This window comes from Podarcis gaigeae (assembly GCF_964106915.1).
Source record: "Podarcis gaigeae genome assembly, chromosome: 1".
Classification (NCBI taxonomy): Eukaryota; Metazoa; Chordata; class Lepidosauria; order Squamata; family Lacertidae; genus Podarcis; species Podarcis gaigeae.
In genome coordinates this window covers 119,882,871-119,902,177 of record NC_139678.1, presented here as the reverse complement: position 1 = coordinate 119,902,177, position 19,307 = coordinate 119,882,871, and the positions used below count along the sequence as shown (strand labels likewise).

Sequence of the window (19,307 nt, the reverse complement as noted above, 5' to 3'; positions counted from 1 at the left end):
ACCAGCAGACAGAATGAACTGGATGCCACCCTTAGTTCTGAAATCCTTCTAGGAGAAGGGGGGGGGGGATGGTATTGAAGTCATAATCGCCCGTTTGATGTTTCTGGCTTTTAAAAAGGAACCATGGGTGGAAATGTTCAGCCCCAAAGTAGATTGTTTTGCCAGGTTCTCCTGGAATGAATGGGATCTGTGTGAGAATGGACGTTATCTAATAATTTAAGATCTGTTTCAAATGTTACAGCTCCCATCTTAAGGCTGGTGGGAAAGCTGTGGTGCAGTGATGTTGACTCTGTTGGTGTGTGAGCATCTATTTGTGAGTTTTCATTTCTTTCTGCAGCAGAGTTCCTTTTACAGAAAAACTTTTCTGCACCTTTTTCTTCTTTACAACAGCAGCAGTGGCATTCCAGCTCTTAGTGAAATTCCCACTGCGGGAATAAACACCATTTAGTTCTGTTTCTCAGAGTCTTTATTATTTACAAAACTTTACACTGGTCATTAATAAATAGCTGAAAAACAAATCAAGCAACATAATGCTTTTTTCTCTTTTAACCATCCGGCCAGAGACCTAGTGTTGACTTATTCACGTGTTCATTTAGCCTTAGTTGATCACATGACCTAATAAAGGCACCTGTTGCTGGGGGAATTTTCTGTTGCCTAGCAGCTTGTTCAAGACCATTTTCAAGTGCCTTCTAGAATATTCCAACAGACTCCATGTGAGGGTTGAAACTTCTGGAGTTGTGGCCATACTGCTATCGTTGCCTAGGTACCTTCAGTAACAAGAAGGGCTCTCTGTATTCGTCATGCATGTGCCAAGTCTAATTTGGAACTGGCTTACAAACGCTTAGCTTTGTTGGTCCGTTTATGTTCTGCAAATACCTGCACTGATTTTTACTACTTCTCTTTTTAGGGTGCACGTGGTCCTCCAGGAATAGATGGGGAACCTGGTATACCTGGACAACCTGGTGACCCTGGGCCTCCCGGTCAACCATCTACAGGGCCAGATGGAGTCGGCAGAGTAAGTGACGTTTGTCTTTGGCACTATAAGAAGAGAAACTCAGGGTAGCAGCATGCAGGCTGATGTTTGAACTTCAGGATTTCAAACTTACACAATAAATGTAGAAATGTTTTGAATTTTCGGTTGGTTTCAGTTTAATCTTGCCTTCGGATGGAGACATAGGGTGGATCCACACACAGGGGGGAAAACCGCTATAAATAAGTCAGAAATTATGGCAAAAGGGGAAAAAATGCTATGTAAAAATCGCATAGATTTTTTTTTGCTCTCTGCTGCCATCTGGTGTTGCATGTTCATAACGAATTCGAAACATTATTTTTTGACTAACGTAGCTGAGTCCATAGTGTTGATCTTTCATGCCACTTGCTCTCCAGGCAAAGACTGTTTTTTTTTTAATCATCTGGAATCAAAAGGTAAAATATTGAAATAGGAAATCAGGGAATTTATTTATTTGGATATTGATGCATTTAGAATTTTATTTCAGCTTTGTTAACTGAAATAAATGACTGTGCGATTTAAAGAGAAAGAGGGAGAACAGTTGAAGGTTCAGTTTTGTCTGCTGGGAAGATGCCTCAGCCAAATCTCACACAAAGTGAAGGTAGCTAGGAGTGGAGGAGGAATCCATTTTAAATTGGCGCTTCCAATTTGATCAAGCTTTGCTTGCACCAGATGGCTCTTGCGTCAAATGGCCAGTTATGTGCATTAAAAAACAACAACTCACTAACTTTATCTGCAAAACTATCACAAAATATGCATATTTTATGTGTAATATGTTTAAAAGCATTACTATCTTTCTGCATCATGATGCTACAGTATGCATAAGCATTTTTATACACTTGTATGCATCGTCGTTGTCATCATCATTTTGTTTGCATGCCGCCTTTCAACAAAAAAATTGTGCTCAAGGCAGCTTATGACAGTGAGGCCAACAATATGCCCTGATCCAAGTGACTTGCAGTCTAAGACTCAGGCTGCACACATTTGTGCTGGGTGCTTTGTGACATCTCTGCATATAAAGTAGGGCTGCCATATGTCTGGGTTTTACCAGGATTTCAAAGGCGGAATTGGTGGTGGGGGGGGGGCAGATTTCAGAAATGTGACACTTTGTCCAGGATCTTAGGCAAGTCAATTGAATAATCACATTTTCTAGGCTTTTTTGTGAAAGAAATCTCAACCAATCTGGGGATTGTCTAAAACAGGGGTGTCCAAACTTTTTTCAAAGAGGGCCAGATTTGATGAAGTGAACATGCGTGAGGGCTGACCAAAGTTGGGCTTTTTTAGGATTGAAATTGTTCATCTTTTTTTAGGATTGAAGTTGTTGAGCTTTTTTTATGATTTTACACCAAAGTTACATATACTGCCACATGGGACGGATTAAATCAACCGGCAGGCCCCCCCGAATCGGACTTTGGACATGCCTGGTCTAAGGAGAGCTCAACAGCTCTTGCTGCATCTTGGTTTTTACTTTTTGAAATATGGCAACCCTATAGAAAGACACTTTATATGTTGCATAATTATCTCAGTCAACTAAATAATATGCGATTTGACAGTGGGCACTGCTTAATTCTTTTGTAAGTCCCAGTTGTACCTTAGAATTACAATTTCTGCGGCAAGATTTCTGTGTAAATGTCAGCTGACTGAGGTAAAACAAACGAAATCCTAGGCAACTTGTCAGATTTGATGGTTGAGGAAAACACGCCTGAGGTAATACGTGAGGCAAGAATCTATACAGAGATCTGTGGAAACGCAGGGCTATCTTAGGTGAACTTTCCTTTAAATTTTTATTTTTAAAAAAACAATTTCAACAAAACAAATTATCAATCAAAATAACCAATTACATTTTTTACCCATTTTTATTCCCCCCATCCCTCCCTCTCCCCCCCCACCAAAGGCTTCCCTCAGCTCCCCTCTCTAATTTGTTTGCACATATTATTCTCTGTATATTAAAAGTTGTACATATCATTACCTTATCTGTCATATAAATTGGTGGGTGTTTATTCAAAACCTGCCAATTGATTGGCTGCTGCTGCTGGCGATTGGGGAGCTGATAGGTGGTTTCTGTGATGCAAGCCCGAGTTTTTAAGCAGCGATTGGCCGCTTGATTGTTGGGGGGGGGGGGCGGGGAGATGACGAAAATCGCTCACTCGTTGGAATGAAGTGTGAGCCCAAGATTATAAGCGGTAATTGTAAGCGACACGAGCGGTTGTGTGCTCCATTCTGGAGGGTGAGTGATTTTTGGCATTCCCCCCAACAAGCAAGCAGCCAATCGCTGCTTACAATCTCAAGCTCGCGCCCAAAAAAATTTGCGTGACCCCCCTTAGCACTACCCGTGTATAAGAAGAGCCTAAATTTTGAACCTCATTTTTGGGTCAAAAAAGCTAGTCTTATACACAGAAAAATACGGTACTTCAGAAAATTACAATTTCTGAGACAAAAATGCTAGTTTCCTTATATGTCTGGAGATTTATTTATTTTTGGTTTGGCATCCATTATGCCATCTCTTCTGCTTAAAAAGAGTGATGTGTTTTGCTCATAGGTGAAACCTCATGAGCATGGTGTCAATCAGAAAATCCAGATTGACAGCAGCTTTGTAGTGCCAGAGTGTGAGGGTAACAAACAGTGATTTACAGCGCAATCCTTTACACTTCTACTCAGAAGTAAGTCCCACTGAGCTCAGTAGGGCTTACTTCCTGGTAAGTGTGTACGGGATGGCAGCCTTAAATATTTACATACGTTGATATTTACAACGGCCTCTGGTGACGTGCAGAAAGTTTAATCAGTGCTGGTTTAATTATAAATTATTCCTTTTTAATTAAGTTTGAAATTATTCTTGATCATGGCATGTGTGACATCCTTGAGAGGGAACAGGGCTATCATTCTCATGGGCTTGGGAGATAACAGGGTAAGTTTTTTAAAAATAAGCAGAGCCTGGGATAATTCAATTCATGCTCATTTTTCATACTCTTGACTCCCAGAGCTCAACGTGAGGATAAGGCATTTTCCTTTTAATTAAACTTGGCATACCTTTGGAAACAAATGAAACGCAGGTGATGGCAGAATGAATTTTGAAGGCAAATGATTAATGGACTTTGGAATTGATGAGCTTAAGGAAAACCTTAACTTTAAAAAGCTGAGGCTGCTGTCCAGAGGTCTGTAAGACTCAAGGAATAATAGAATCAAAGAACCGTAGAGTTGTAGGGTCATCTAGTCCAAACCCCTGTGGTGCAGGAATATGCAGCTGTCCGATACAGGGATCGAACCCGTAACCTTGGTGTTATCAGCACCATGCTCTAATCAACTGAGCTACCCAGGCTTCAGCACAATTTGAAGCAATGCAGCCTTCAACAACATTGTGCTCCCTCAGTGTTGTTAGACTCCAGATCTAACCAGCATGGCCGATGGTCAGGGATGATGGGAACTGTAATCCAACACCATGTGAAGAGCACCGGGTTGGGGAAGCCTGGTGATAAATGATACAGGAATCACAGTATGGTGAGTTCAACATTCAGTTGTGAGGATTGGGAGGGGGGGGCAGAAGCCCCGGTCCAAATCTCAGCTTGAGAAGACCAGAGGCAAAAAAACAACAACCCAGCAAACAGTTCACTCCTAATGACTGTAAGATTTGCAGTGAAATCCTAGACACACTTAATCAGAAATAAGTCCTACTGAGTTAAATGGAACTTAAAGCCTTGTAAGTGTGCAGGGATGGGTTTCCCGAGTACCTCGCATTACTTTTATGGTTGCAAGTTGTTTTAAATTGTTTTTAATGTTGTGACCGACCACGGAGTGAAGGGTGGGTTATAAATAAATTGTTGTGGTTGTTTTTATGATCATCATTCATACCTGCACACATACCCCTGACCTTGCAAAAAAACAACAACACACCACCCACATCTTTTAGGATTTACCTTAAGGTTAATGGTTATCCTTCTTATGATTGCAGCCATTTACATCTCAGATGGCAGGACTGGATGAAAAGTCTGGGCTTGCTGGCCAAATGGGGTTCATGCCGGGAGCAGTGGTAAGAATATTTTATTTATCTGTATATTTGTTGGCTACAGGATTTCTATTGCGCCTTTCCATTTTCAAAGCGAAGCAGCTGAGCTAGCCAACAAGAAGAATTTTTAAAACAACAGCCATCCAGCAAGACAACGTAGGATACAATGGATGATATCCAACTAAATTATACAGTGGTACCTTGGTTCTCGAACTTAACCCATTCTGTGAGTCCTTTCGACTCCCGAAACCATTTGAAAACCAAGGCGCGGCTTCTGATTGGCTGCAAGAGCTTCCTGCACTCAAGTGGAAGCCACGTCGGATGTTCGGCTTCCGAAAAACGTTTGCAAACTGGAACACTTACTTCCAGGTTTGTGGCATTTGGGAGCCGATTGGTTTGACAACTAAGCCGTTCGAGAACCAAGGTACCACTGTACTCAGACTATACTCATTGAAATCAATGAATTCCCTCTTTTCTTATTCCGATGAGGTTTGCTATTACTATTCATTATACATCTGGGTCCTACACCTCTGCCTGCTTTTGTTGCTGTTGAGTCTTCTGTTGCGTTTTTAATTACTAGAATAAATGTGTTATTTATGGGTCACAGTTCAAAGCTCTGTCCCCAGCCAAGCTTTTGACTGGCGCTTCTTGAACAGCAGCTCCACAAGGCGCATGGCATCTACTTTTGAAAGGGGATGCAATTTGTACTGTGTGAGATGTTTTTATGGGCACGCATGTGTGTTTTGACACCCAGAATGGCTTCATTGAATGGCGTACAAGCATTTGTAAAACAAGAAAATGTTAAATATCTGCTTAGATTACTAAGACCTAAATACTGGAAAACAACTAAAGCTCTGTCTACAGAGGAGTGGAATCAGAAAATATGTGGTTTGTTCAGATCCTGAACTGGAGGAGCTGTTTATAAGGTCCTAGAAAGCTAAACTCCCTCATGTAGATGTTCATGAACAAGCTTTAGACTTATATATTTTTTCTTTTTCTCCCTCCATTTAGTGTATTTCAAATTAAAGACCTTTATGAGACAAATTAGGAGTTATTAGTGGTTAGTGGTCTAAAAGCTTGGAATCCTACTTATCTGGGAATAAGCCCCATTGAACTAAATTGAGCTTTCTTGTGAGTAGGTAAAAGGTAAAGCAGACATGGATAGGATCACCCTGTTAATTAGTGTGCTATTTTTTCTGTGTGTATTTTATATAGATAGATCTTTGTCATTTTATATCACATCTGTTATAAATAATTTCAAAAATAGGTTGAACACTCTAATCTCTTATTTTTTCTCTTCTTAATGCCATTTGTCAATATGTTACTTACAGGTAACATTTCTGACCATTTTTACTGAGGTGGTAACTTGTGACAGAGGTGGTAACTTGTCAATCCACATAGAAAACTAGAATACCGATTCACAGAAGATTGGTGTAAATTTACAGACTATTTGAAAAGTAATTGTGATGACCAGATTACATTTGTAGGTTTGCAAGAAGTTTTGTGAGGTGAATAATTTGAATTATTGCATAATTGGATAAAAAGGAAGATGTTAGTTAAGATAATTAAAGGCAATATGAATTTAAGAAATGCAGAAAAAATGATAAAAATGGGGGGTCATCAGAGGTGCTGATGGAAGTCCAAAAAGATTGTGTAAGATGTGAAATTTTGTGGTATGTATGACAATTAATATGCTCAAAAATTAATAAAAAATATTATATAAAAAAAGAAAAATAGAATACCACCAAGAAAGCTATGTTAGCATATTTCTCTTTTACATGCTTATTTATAGGGATGCTTGAGGATTTTGTTTTGTCCATATTTTAAAGCAAACTGATCTGATTTCTACTTCTTGAAGCTGAACACTCTTACTCATGGTTTTTGGAACTTTTCTGAATTTTGCAACGCAGTTCTCAGCCATTTGGAGAAGGGCCATAGCTCAATGGTAGAGCCCTTGCTTTGTATGCAAAAGGTCCCAGTTTCTACCTCTTGCATCTCTAGGTATAATAATAATAATTAATAATAATTTATTATTTATACCCCGTCCATCTGGCCAGGCCTCCCCAGCTACTCTGGGTGGCCTCCAACAATGATTAAAAATACATTAAAACATCAGTCATTAAAAACTTCCCTAAACAGGGCTGTCTTCAGATGTCTTCCAAACATCAGATAGTTGTTTATCTATTTGACATCTATGGGAGGGCGTTCCTCTTTGACATCTGATGGAAATGCACCACTACCTGGTTCCCTGTAACTTAGCTTCTCGCAATGAGGGAACCACCAAAAGGCCCTCGGAGCTGGATCTCAGTGTCTGGGCAGAACAATGGGGGTGGAGATGCTCCTTCAGGTATACTGGACCGAGGCCGTTTAGGGCTTTTAAGGTCAACACCAACACTTTGAATTGTGCTCGGAAATGTACTGGGAGCCAATGTAGGTCTTTCACGACAGGTGTTATGTGGTCTTGGTGTTATGTAGGACTAGGAACTCTGGTAAAATGATGCCCATCAGTGTTGTCCATACAGAGCTAGATAGATTAGTGATCTGACTTAATATAAACTAACTCCCTATGTTTCAGCTAAGGAAAAGTACCAAAATGTGCATAAAATGCATTATTTTAGGTCAAAATGGTCTCAAAATGCATGTTTTAGGTTGTGGCTGGAAATGTGCCTTTCAGCACAAAAAGTGCATATTTTGTACAACAACCATATTTGCAGATTCATGTGGAAATGATGTTGAACAGATTAATGAAGGAGCATAAATGAAAACTTACATGGCTCAGAAAAAGACTGATCAGTCCATCCCTAGTTTTCCATATACTGGGATTTTTGGCTTTGGAGTAGGGTTGCCACCTTTGGTTTGGGAAAATAAAGGACAGGACGGGGATGGGGGATGGGGACGGGCGAGGAGAGGCAACTGCATATCCTTCAAGTGACTGGGAAATCCCATTTTTTATTGTGAGAGCACGTCAGCCATTTTGGTTACCATGATCTCATGCAATTTCATGATGCAATTTCCCACTGGAAAAGCACTTTTTCAGGGCTGTGGTTTTACACCGTGCCCCCAAACACACATTTCTTATAAAACACTCTTTTTTTTGGGGGGGGAGTGCGGTGTGAAATGGTGCATGATCATGACAACCGCAATGGCCACATGTTCTCATGACAAAAAAATAAAAAAAGGCAAGATGGCATCTGGCAAGATGGTGTCCCGAATTTTGGCTTCAAAGTATTTGAGGGGATGAGAAAGAGAGAGAGATAATGAATTAGCAAAATGGAAATACAGGACAAACTATTATACAGGATGGCTGGCAACCCTAGTATTGAGGAACATTCAGTCATGTAAGCTATCACCTTTAGTACTACAGATCAAGCCCAGGTTTATCAGTTTATCTTTTATGACACAGAGCACATATAGCAGGATGCTTTGCATGTCATACTGTAAAGCATTTGATTCCTTTCTTTTAAGACCATATGTTTAACAAAGGTTTGTTTTCTCCCACAGGGTCCCGTGGGTCCACGTGGGCCTCAAGGTCTGCAGGGACAACCTGTAAGTGGTTTGATAATAAAAGTATAATTGGTAGCATTTGGGGAAAATAATAGACAATGGTTTATCATTTGCATTAGTGTGTTACAGTCAACTTTAGGAATGTGTTATCTCCCACTCCCAATGAACTGTCTGGAAATTGAATTTCTTTCTTTCTTTCTTTCTTTCTTTCTTTCTTTCTTTCTTTCTTTCTTTCTTTCTTTCTTTCAACTGCTGCTTAGCATTGCATCTGAACTCTTAACTTCTGTTAACTATGGTTAGTTGAAGCAAGGAATTTCCTAACTCATAATATGAATTTGGCTTGTTTTGGTAAACCTTTGCTAAGATTAGCCACCGTTTGTCCATGTTTGTAAACAACAACAACAAACATTTTATTATTTATATGCCACTAATCAGACTGCCACTCTGGGCAGCTCTCAACAGTGTATTAGAAACACAATGGAACATCAAACATTTCAAACTTCCCTATATAGGCACTTAATATCAAGTTGCAGTGAAATTAAAAATAAAATAAAATGAAGTGAAAGCTTCCAACCTGAGTGGAGAATGTGTGAGCTCAAGACTAACTGTGGCTTACTCCTTTAATAAAGAACAGTGGTTCTTTGACAGCTATTACATCAACAATATTGTGTCAAAGAACAGTGGTTCTTTGACTGCTATTGTGTCAACAAGAAGACTTTTAGGGACATTGCAGCCCCCAGTAAATTAATCAAAGTTAATGGAACGGGATTTCTTCAGTAGAACTGCTCTGCCTAATCCCTGCTCCATTACTGCCCAAGTTTTATCAGTGACATCTTTTGGATAATGATAAAATTATTGGCTGCTAGTTTACTCATTACTGGAAACGATTCTTGTTGTCAAGTACAGTTATTTGCTGCTGTGCTCATATTGCTGCCTCTCCCTTCAAGAAGCCAAGAGTTCCACGGCTTCTCCAAGCAGTCATCTGTCAAGAAGTTGATCACCCCAATCTCTGTTTATAAGCATTATAAAAACTTATATGAGTTGGAAATAGATTCATAGATGAATTAGAATACAAAAATGGGAGGTGTGAGGAGGTCAAGGAAGTAAGTGAATGAAAGCAAGTGATGTAAAGGCTTGATCTGTCCCCCCCCCTTTTTTCCAGTTGTTTGTATTTTTCTGTCTTTTTGATTTTTCTATTTTTCTTTTTTCTCTTTGTAATCTTTAAAATTTGAATAAATATTATTTAAAAAAAAAGATTCATAGAATCCAATTCCTAATGTATATTTTCTCTGCTTTAGGGTGCTCCAGGCCCCTCTGGCCCTCCAGGTGAACATGGAGATCCTGGGCCAATGGTAAGTTCAATGATGCTTCTACCTACCCAAATTTTAAGGGGGCAGGGAGAGAAAAGTGTACTGCAATGAAATGAGGTGTTGTAAGTTCTGGTGGTGGCACCACTTATGTGGCGGTTATGTGAACCAAATTTGGGGAAACATTTCCTCTCAAGACAGTAAAGCTTTGCTTATTGACTAAGTTTTCCAGTTGTTCTGATTTTATGAGGGAGCAATCTATTCCTCACCCCACCCCACCCCATCCCCGGAATTGTTTAATTTGTTAATTTAAGAGTGCATCTTTTATCTTGCTAGGGACCAGCTGGTGTTCGTGGTCCAGAAGGCCCTCCAGGGAAACCAGGCGAAGACGTAAGTTTCAAAATGCTCACCTTTCAGATTTGCCAATGGTATGCTAATGGCAGCATTATGACATCATGTGTAATCTACTGTACTCCCAAAAACTGGCTTTAGAGAGTGAGGAACTCCACAGAGCAGCTTTTGAGTGGCATGGGTGCTACAGAAGAGAGAATTTGTGATTCCTCCATGCACACAGATTACTGGTAGATGACTAGAAAAATCTGAAACTTGCCATTTTTAATTTCTCCAAACTTGTACAGTGGTACCTCGGTTTTCGAATGTAATCCATTCCGGAAGACCATTTGACTTCTGAAACATTTGAAAACCAAGGTGCAAAGGGCAGCCTGCAATTTCAATGGAGAAAATTGGGGGGAAAACCCACAACCTCAGCAGAAGCCATTCAACTTCTGAAAAGTGTTTGAGAACCGAAGCAATTACTTCTGGGTTTTTGGAATTCAAAAACTGAATTGTTCAGCTTCCAAGATGCTTGAAAACTGAGGTACCACTGTATCATCAACCTGTGGGCAACACTTGCTATTTACAAAGTGACCTTTGCATACATATGGACTAGAAACTTATCTTTCATTTTTCATTGTAAACTGGATTCCTTCAATATTGATACACAGAATGCTAAACGTGGTTTTATGCTCAGTTATATTAAAAGGCTCCTGCCAACCTAGCAGCTTGAAAGCATGTCAAAGTGCAAGTAGATAAATAGGTATCGCTCTGGTGGGCAGGTAAATGGCATTTCCGTGTGCTGCTCTGGTTTGCCAAAAGTGGCTTAGTCATGCTGGCCACATGACCCGGAAGCTGTACGCCTGCTCTCTCGGCCAATAAAGCGAGATGAGCACCGCAACCCCAGAGTCGGTCACGACTGGACCTAATGGTCCCTTTATCTATATTAAAGGGGGACATCTTCAAAGATGCCTTTTTGCTAACAGAAAGCACTTCCACTTGCATGATGTATGGCTCCCAATTTGTGTTGAGGCCCCCTACCCGCTGACACCCCCTTGCTGGTCCCCAGAGTTTGAAAACCCTCCTCAGTAGAGGGCATGGCTCAGGGCCTCTATAAATAGATGAGGTTGATAAAACTGGGCGTATGAGTGCAGAGTCACCGTTGTTACAGCCCGCTATGGAGACTCAGTTTCAAGACCATTTTCATTGCATTTTCCAACCATCCCTTACCATCACCATTACATAGGGCAACAGCTTGCATTAATCTGCCCGAACATAGATTCCAACAGAGATTTGGTTCCATTCTGCAGGTGAGTGGGGCAATCCGCCTCTCAATCATATGACATCATTATGACACCACATGATTGGCACGTAGATTGCCCCACTCACATTGGGTCCTCAAGCACCTTACAGCCAGCTGGCTGCTGGGCACTTAGGAACTGGTGCAAAGGGTGGTGCCAACCCTATGCTCAATGATTCGGGAAGCACCAAGCACAGGGCTGCCATTTCCTCCCTTCTCTCCACCCCAGGGGTGGTCCTTGGTAATATGCTGCCCTGTGCAAGGCCATTTGCGGTGCTGGCTTAAGCTGGGCTTTGGGAAGGAGGCGTGAGGCTCTGGCAGGGCCCTAGAGCCCTTCCTCCTCCGTCCCAAAGCCTGGTAAGCATTTGTCCAGCTTTGGGAAGGAGGCAGGAAGAAGAAGAAGAAGAAGAAGTGTTTGCATTTGATATCCCGCTTTATCACTACCCGAAGAAGTCTCAAAGTGGCTAACACTCTCCTTTCCCTTCCTCCCCCACAACAAACACTGTGAGGTGAGTGGGGCTGACAGACTTCAGAGAAGTGTGACTAGCCCAAGGTCGCCCAGCAGCTGCATGTGGAGGAGCGGAGACGCGAACCCGGTTCACCAGATTACAAGTCCACCGCTCTTAACCACTACACCACACTGGCTCTCAGGAGGATACTAGGATCCTGCCAGAGTCCTCATGCCTCCTTCCTGAAGCCGAACAAGTTCTTAATGGGCTCTGAGATGCCACCCTCCTTGACTGCATGCCCAGTGCGACCACATGGCTTGCAGTGCCCGAAATCTGCCCTTCCCAAAAGTTGGGTGAAGGAAGAGAAAGAAGCCTGTATTTTGCATGCTCAAGGAAGAACTCGCTCTTGCAGCTGAGGTGTGCAAAAAACCCCAAGATTCTTTCTTTCCGCCCCCCTGCACCAACTGATTGGCAGGTCGGTGTGGTTTGAGCAAAATGGCATTACAGCCAAAACTGGACCCCCTTTCTAGACTAAGACTGACCTGCACATGGGAGGTTCGCCACGCCTGTAATAAAGGTTTCTATCCAGCTGCAAGCAGAAACTTGAGAGACCCCTTCTGTTTGCAGCATGACAGACTGAAAAGAATGTAGAAGTGCTCAGTTTATACAGGTCAATGAGAGTTTTCCCCTTGAAATGCTAATCATAGTGCAGAGAAAAGTGTTTTTAACCCAAGCTGGGGAGGGAAGGCTAATGACAATCCCTGCCCCCTCAGCACCTGGTGTTGGTTTAAAAAACCAAACCAAATCCACTTCATGACTGCTAATCAGTTCACTACTAATATTTCTTTAGGCCCCTTGAGTGGCATAAGAAAGTGATAAGGAGGTGGTTGTTATGTGTCTTCTGTTTGTCTTGTCACCCAAAAAGTTGTGTTACGTTAAGCTGACATGCATATATTGGTCAGCAAAAAAGAAAACTTGAAAAATGTTTTGGGGAAAAAAAAGAAAGAAATATTCATATTTAACAATGTCACATTGAATTATATAAACTCCCTTGTTCACTATATAGATGATTTGTTTGTGTAAATGTTAATGATGGATTGCAAAATAAATCTGAACTTTTTTTTAATCTGTTTGCTCTTCTTAGGGTGAAGCTGGCAGATCAGGACAACCCGGAGAAGTTGGATTCCCAGGATCTCCAGTATGTATAAAGTCCTGGTGCCTAAACTCCCAGGATATAGTAGACTCCTAGTAGACTTACACCATGTTTTGTTTTGCTTGACATAAAAGCTTAGCAAAACCCTACACACCACTTTACATTATGGGAAACACTGATGATTCCAAACATGTTTTTGAGTTACCATGGAAATTATATATGAAAAGCCTTGCTGGCAATTGTATACTAAGCCTTCCTAAAACAACACTCAACCAGATATACTGTATTTTTTGCTCTATAAGATGCACCAGACCACAAGACGCATCTAGTTTTTGGAGGAGGAAAACAAGAAAAAAAATATTCTGAATCTCAGAAGCCAGAACAGCAAGAGGGATCACTGCGCAGTGAAAGCAGCAATCCCTCTTGTTGTTCTGGCTTCTGGGATAGCTGTGCAGCCTGCATTCGCTCCATAAGACGCACACACACATTTCCCCTTACTTTTTAGGAGGAAAAAAGTGAGTCTTATAGAGCAAAAAATACGGTATATATTTACACACACACACAATGTGTGTGTGTATAAATTTTTTATATATATATATATATATATATATATGCTTTCGTAGATTTTCACGGGTACAGGAATGCAGGTTTTGGTGTCCTCGGGTGTCTTCCCGTGTAAAAGTTGGGGTGTCTAGGCGACGTTTCGACGAGGTCTCACTCGTCATCTTCAGGCTGGTGCTTTCGGCTTCTTGTTACTGGAACAGAGCGGGATCTCAATGTTTGAGTTCCTATAAATACTGTAGAGGGGGTGTGGTGTCTAGCCTCCAATGTTCTGGGCAGAGAGGAAGTTCCCAGGCTAGTGTGCCTTTTCTTCTTTTGTTCCTTAATTACTTGAGAGATACCTTGAGTGATTTCTTGAGTGATATCCTGAGTACCACTTAGGATACCCAGACCCTCTCCACAGATGAATTACTGACACCATCCAGTAGCCAATCCATGGTGGCACCTCCGGATGCTGCACCCCCCTGCAATCCCTACACAGATCTGGCTGACACAAGCCACAAAACCACAGCTCGCCCCTATACACGAAGCCAAGCCAAAGCACAACTAAGTGCAATACAGCCATCTTCTCAGGAAAACTCTTCACAAAGTTCAAGAGGTCAAGACACAAAGACTTTAGCAACTAATCCACACCTAATGACCCACCTAAGTGGTACTCAGGATATCACTCAAGAAATCACTCAAGGTATCTCTCAAGTAATTAAGGAACAAAAGAAGAAAAGGCACACTAGCCTGGGAACTTCCTCTCTGCCCAGAACATTGGAGGCTAGACACCACACCCCCTCTACAGTATTTATAGGAACTCAAACATTGAGATCCCGCTCTGTTCCAGTAACAAGAAGCCGAAAGCACCAGCCTGAAGATGACGAGTGAGACCTCGTCGAAACGTCGCCTAGACACCCCAACTTTTACACGGGAAGACACCCGAGGACACCAAAACCTGCATATATATATATATATATATATATATATATATATATATATATATATCCACCACCACCAGAGCATATCAATAGGAACTGCATAAAAAGGGCTTACTCTTTTGAAGAGCTTAATGACTGATAACATATCCAAATCTGCACCAACCATCTGTAAAAATGGCCAAGTTGTATGTTCTCCTCAGGGGAGAAGTGAACAGAAAAAGCTAAGCGCCTTTTGAAGTCGTGCCATTTCTGTGTGAGTGACTCTGTAGATTGTTGTGTTTTTTGGCCGCTATTGCACAGGGGGAGAGGGCACCTCTTAAGAAGAAACCTGCTCCCCACACCATTGAAAGCAATGAGTTCAACTCCGCGGGAAACCAATAGGCAATCACAGGACATTGTAGAGCACTGCTTTTCATCAGCTGTGCAGTTACTTTACTCTCTGCGATTTTCTTTTCTTTTCCCGGAGACCATCACTTACGTTTCCCTTGGAAGTGTTTCATTTTTTAAAAACCCTCATAAACAATGAAAAGTTATTTCTGCATTACATCCTAACCTAAACTTAGTTTCTCTACTACAAAAAAGTTCAAGCGTGCATTGCAGTTGTAATTTCTATAAATGTGTCAGCTGCCTCTAAACTTTGCCTCCTCTTTGGACCATATTCTCTGCACAGACTCCCCTCCCAAGGCATAAAGTCATCTGCTACCCATTGAAACAATTAATAAGTTTAATTGTAGACGTAATATTCAACATTAGAGTAGCATTTCAGCACTTTGCAATTTTCAGCTCATTTGTCATACAACAATAAACCAAATTAAAGTAAGGCAGATTAAATGGAGGGAGATATTTTATTTTATTTATTTTAAAATGGAGGGAGATTTTAATTTTAATTTTAATTTTAATTTTAATTTTAATTTTAATTTTAATTTCATATGTAGCCTGTGCAGGGGAGAGTGAAAAAGCTCAGGCTTCCTTATTTCTTCTCATAAGCAACACTGTGAAATAGGTCAGTGAGCTGCTTTGGCTCAGCAGTAGAATATCTGCTTTACCTGAAAAAGACCTCAGGTTTAATGCCCAATGTGCCTAGGTAGGACTGGGAGAGACACCCTGCCTGAAATTCTGAAAAGCTGCCAGCAGACAGTGTAGACAATACTGAACCAGATGGCCCAAAGGTCTAACTCTGTATGCCTCCCAGGTGAAGCTGAGATAAATTTCTCCAGATCTTGTGAAATAATTGCAGAATACCGGCTCCCTAATTATGCTGTCCTTAGAACATATGGAAGGTTTTAGTGAGAAAAAATTATTTCAAATGATCCAAAACTATAAAAAAAAATTCATTTGAAAAGAGAAGGAAAGGGGGCAGGCAAAAATTACTTCCACAGGCTTGTAAATAAAACCAGTGAAATCAGTCTAATGTAGCTAGTAATGTGTTATCTGCTTGAGTAGGGACGTGGGTGGCGCTGTGGTCTAAACCACTGAGCCTCTTGGGCTTGCCGATCAGAAGGTTGGCGGTTCGAATCCCTGCAACGGGGTGAGCTCCTGTTGCTCTGTCCCAGCTCCTGCCAACCGAGCAGTTCAAAAGCATACCAACGGAAGTAGATAAATAGGTACCACTGTGGCGGGAAGGTGAATGGCATTTTCAGTGCACTCTGGCTTCCGTTATGGTGTCCTGTTGTTCCAGAAGCAGTTTAGTCATGCTGGCCACATGACTCGGAAAAATTGTCTGCAGACAAACGCCGTCTCCCTCGGCCTGAAGCGAGATGAGCACCATACCCCATAGTCAAATTTGACTGGACTTAACCATCCGGGGGTCCTTTACCCTTTACCTTTACCTACCTGCTTGAGCAGCATCTTGGGTTTTGGAGCATGTGTAAAGTTATTTGCAGAAGAGAGGTTTTGAGAGAGAGCATCTAACTGGTTGGTTCCAGGAGGCAGGGGGTGAAGCTTCACATATTTACAAGAACCTGAGACCAGTACATGCCAGCTCCTTAATGGTAACGGGTGGTTGTTTGCCCCATTCGTGAGATACACTCCATCTCTGAGGTCAAGAGTCTCTGTGATCAATCAGAAATCAACTTGGAGAGTAGGTCTACCTTCTTAGTGACATTGCACTTGAAAGTCTAAAGCCAGTCTTTGTGGAAAAAAGCTTAACTTGATGTGTGTTCAAGAATAAAACAGTGGATGGCCATCTATTCAGGATTCACTGTGAGGGTGTGAAATTCCATACACTTTAGGTGGCGCTGTTGAGCTACATCATAATTTATTTAAAGAAATGAAGATATGCCATAAAACCATCAATAAAGGAAACAACAACCATATATTTATTATCGGTAAAAGCATATCAAAATAAATGCATTTTTAGATCTATGATCATTTAATGAATAATAAAAAATTGTTCTGTAGATGACATAAGAAGTTAGATGGAAGAAGCATGGAGGGGCATCTTCGCTTCTTCAATGGTGTCTTTTTTGGTGCAAAATAGCTGAGTCAGGACAGAGCTTTAACAGCTGTCATGTAAAAGAAAAAAATGCTTTTGGGTCTGTAGTCCTCAAAATGATTTCCCACTAGATTTGTTTAATTAAAGAATAGTCATATATCTCTTTCATTTTGGTAATGAAAAGTCCACCTCTCTTGTGTAAAATAATTCAGTAAGCATTCTAGGTGTTTTGTTTCCATGCATGTAAAAGGACTCTGTACCTCAGTGGCGGCTAGAGCAAATAGGACACAGCCCCAGTAACCTTGGTTTGCCCTCAAAAAGCCCCCACCTATTAGTCTTATTCCTTCCAACTAGTTCAGGGGGTGGCCCTGCCTGAATCTCCTTGGCCTCATTTTCTTACAATTCAGTAGGAAGGAGGAGGATGCCAAAACTATTGATTTGCAGTAGATTGGCAAAGGTTTCATGACTCCCAATTGTTTAACAACCACAAAATGACTTCCCTCACCTAAATTAGGCTGCTGAAGCGAAGAGAGCTAACCAGGTGCGCTTTTGTGTCAAAGGACTGTGAGTTCAGCTTAGTTTTGCTACTGAAAACAAATACCTAGGCTCACAGTATGCTCAGAGGCACTCTGTTCTCAAATTCTAACTCCTATGTCTTTTGAATCTGGTGATGGTTGGTGGGTTTTACTGAAAAGCACAGTAGTTCTCGGAAGAGCCTGAAGTGTGCTCACCCCTTCCCTACATCAGGCTTGCATGTTGTGTGAATGTAGATGTGTAGACTAGGGCCTAGGAGGCCAGGGTTCAAATCCCTGCTAAGCCCACCCGGTGACCATGGAGTGCTCACTGTCTCTCAACCTAACCCACCTCACATATTCATTGTGAGGATAAATGGGATACATCTTTTGGGCCATAGCTCCATGGTGGAACACATCCTTTGCATGTAGAACAGTCCCAAGTAGTGCTGGGCAAAACTGCTGTCAAGTATCCCTAGAGAGCTGCTAACCAATCAGAGCAAACAATACTGAGCTACATGGACCAATGGCTACATGGACCACTTAGTATATGTGGGATGTGAAACACAGGAGCAGTGAATTACAACATTCCTAGAGTGTACATGTTTAGACATGGGGAGGGATGTTTGTCCAGCCAGCAGGTAAACTTCCTGTTTCCCTCTGGGCTGGGACATACTTCCTCCGCATGTGACTAGAGGTGGGTGTGGCCTCACCTATGCAGGTAATGATAAAAGCACAGGGCAGGGGCAGCCATCTCTCTCTGCCATCTTCATCTTCGAACAAGCAACATCTCTCCTGAGTGAAAGATGCCCTCTTGGCTCCCAGCCAAGAGAGGAGAAAGGGACTATCTTCTTATAAGATAGAATCCAAATGTATATTACTTTATTAAGCTGTCTGCCTTCTGGGATCTGACTGTGAACAGAATGTGAGTAAACTCTTTTTATACTTTTGTAAAGGACTGTGTCATGTCTTCTATTTTAAGAGGGAACAAAGGGGAAATTACCAGAGTAATTATTATAGAGATTCTAGCGAACCTGAGCACACGCTGCCGTTGCAAACTTAAAATAAAGGGGAATGTTTTACTCTGCTGATATTGGGAACTTGTTAACACAAGTTGGATAAGGATATAATCACACAATATATCCTCTCCTGCATCCCTGAACATTCCCACAGTATATACACCACCTATGTAACTATGAATTGTTTCTCTTTGTTTCAGGGTGCTCGCGGTTTTCCTGGTGCCCCTGGCCTCCCAGGTTTAAAGGGCCATAGGGTAAGTGTGACCACGTATGCTTTCCTGGTCAATTTTAGTATAAGGGACTGGCTGGAAGAGGAAGAGTGGTGGGAGCAGCCCACCCAAGAGCCCACCAGGGAGAAGACAGAAGATGACGACTTAGATCCCCGATCCTGGTGGTGGGACACTGAAGAGCAGGGACGAGCTGGGAGGTTCTAGAAGCAAGGGGTTTGAGCGATCAAGGGGGGGGGGGGTTCAGAAGAAGTAGGCCCTTCCAGGATAGGGCTAGAGGTTGAAAGTCACAGTGTGATCACAGATTCAGACAGAGAGGAGTCAGAAGTTGCCCTTGCTACCCAACAGCAGGACAGTCCCAGTCCTGCTGGCCCTTCTCCCCATCTGACACTCTGCTCAAGGACAGGCCCAAAGCAGAAGCCCATCCCATCACCGTAGCCTTTGTCTGCTTAGGAGGAATCCAGAGTAAAAGGCTGTAGGGAGAAGGGCAGAGTTGGTGGTCAGTTTCAGCAATGTCTCAGCTGGATTAAGGCAAACCAGAGGACTCTACCGTATTGTTAATTTCTGTTGAATAAA

General features: G+C 41.8%; 1 protein-coding gene across 1 annotated transcript in view; it reads left to right on the top strand.

Moving 5' to 3' along the window:
• Positions 1-19,307, top strand: part of COL5A2 (collagen type V alpha 2 chain) — a 182,321-nt gene that overhangs the window by 99,761 nt on the left and 63,253 nt on the right. Inside the window, exons 8-14 of the mRNA XM_083703922.1 lie at positions 908-1,015; positions 4,956-5,033; positions 8,511-8,555; positions 9,812-9,865; positions 10,157-10,210; positions 13,047-13,100; positions 18,705-18,758. Coding sequence (XP_083560048.1) covers positions 908-1,015; positions 4,956-5,033; positions 8,511-8,555; positions 9,812-9,865; positions 10,157-10,210; positions 13,047-13,100; positions 18,705-18,758 — 447 coding nt within the window. The remainder of the gene's footprint in view (positions 1-907; positions 1,016-4,955; positions 5,034-8,510; positions 8,556-9,811; positions 9,866-10,156; positions 10,211-13,046; positions 13,101-18,704; positions 18,759-19,307) is intronic.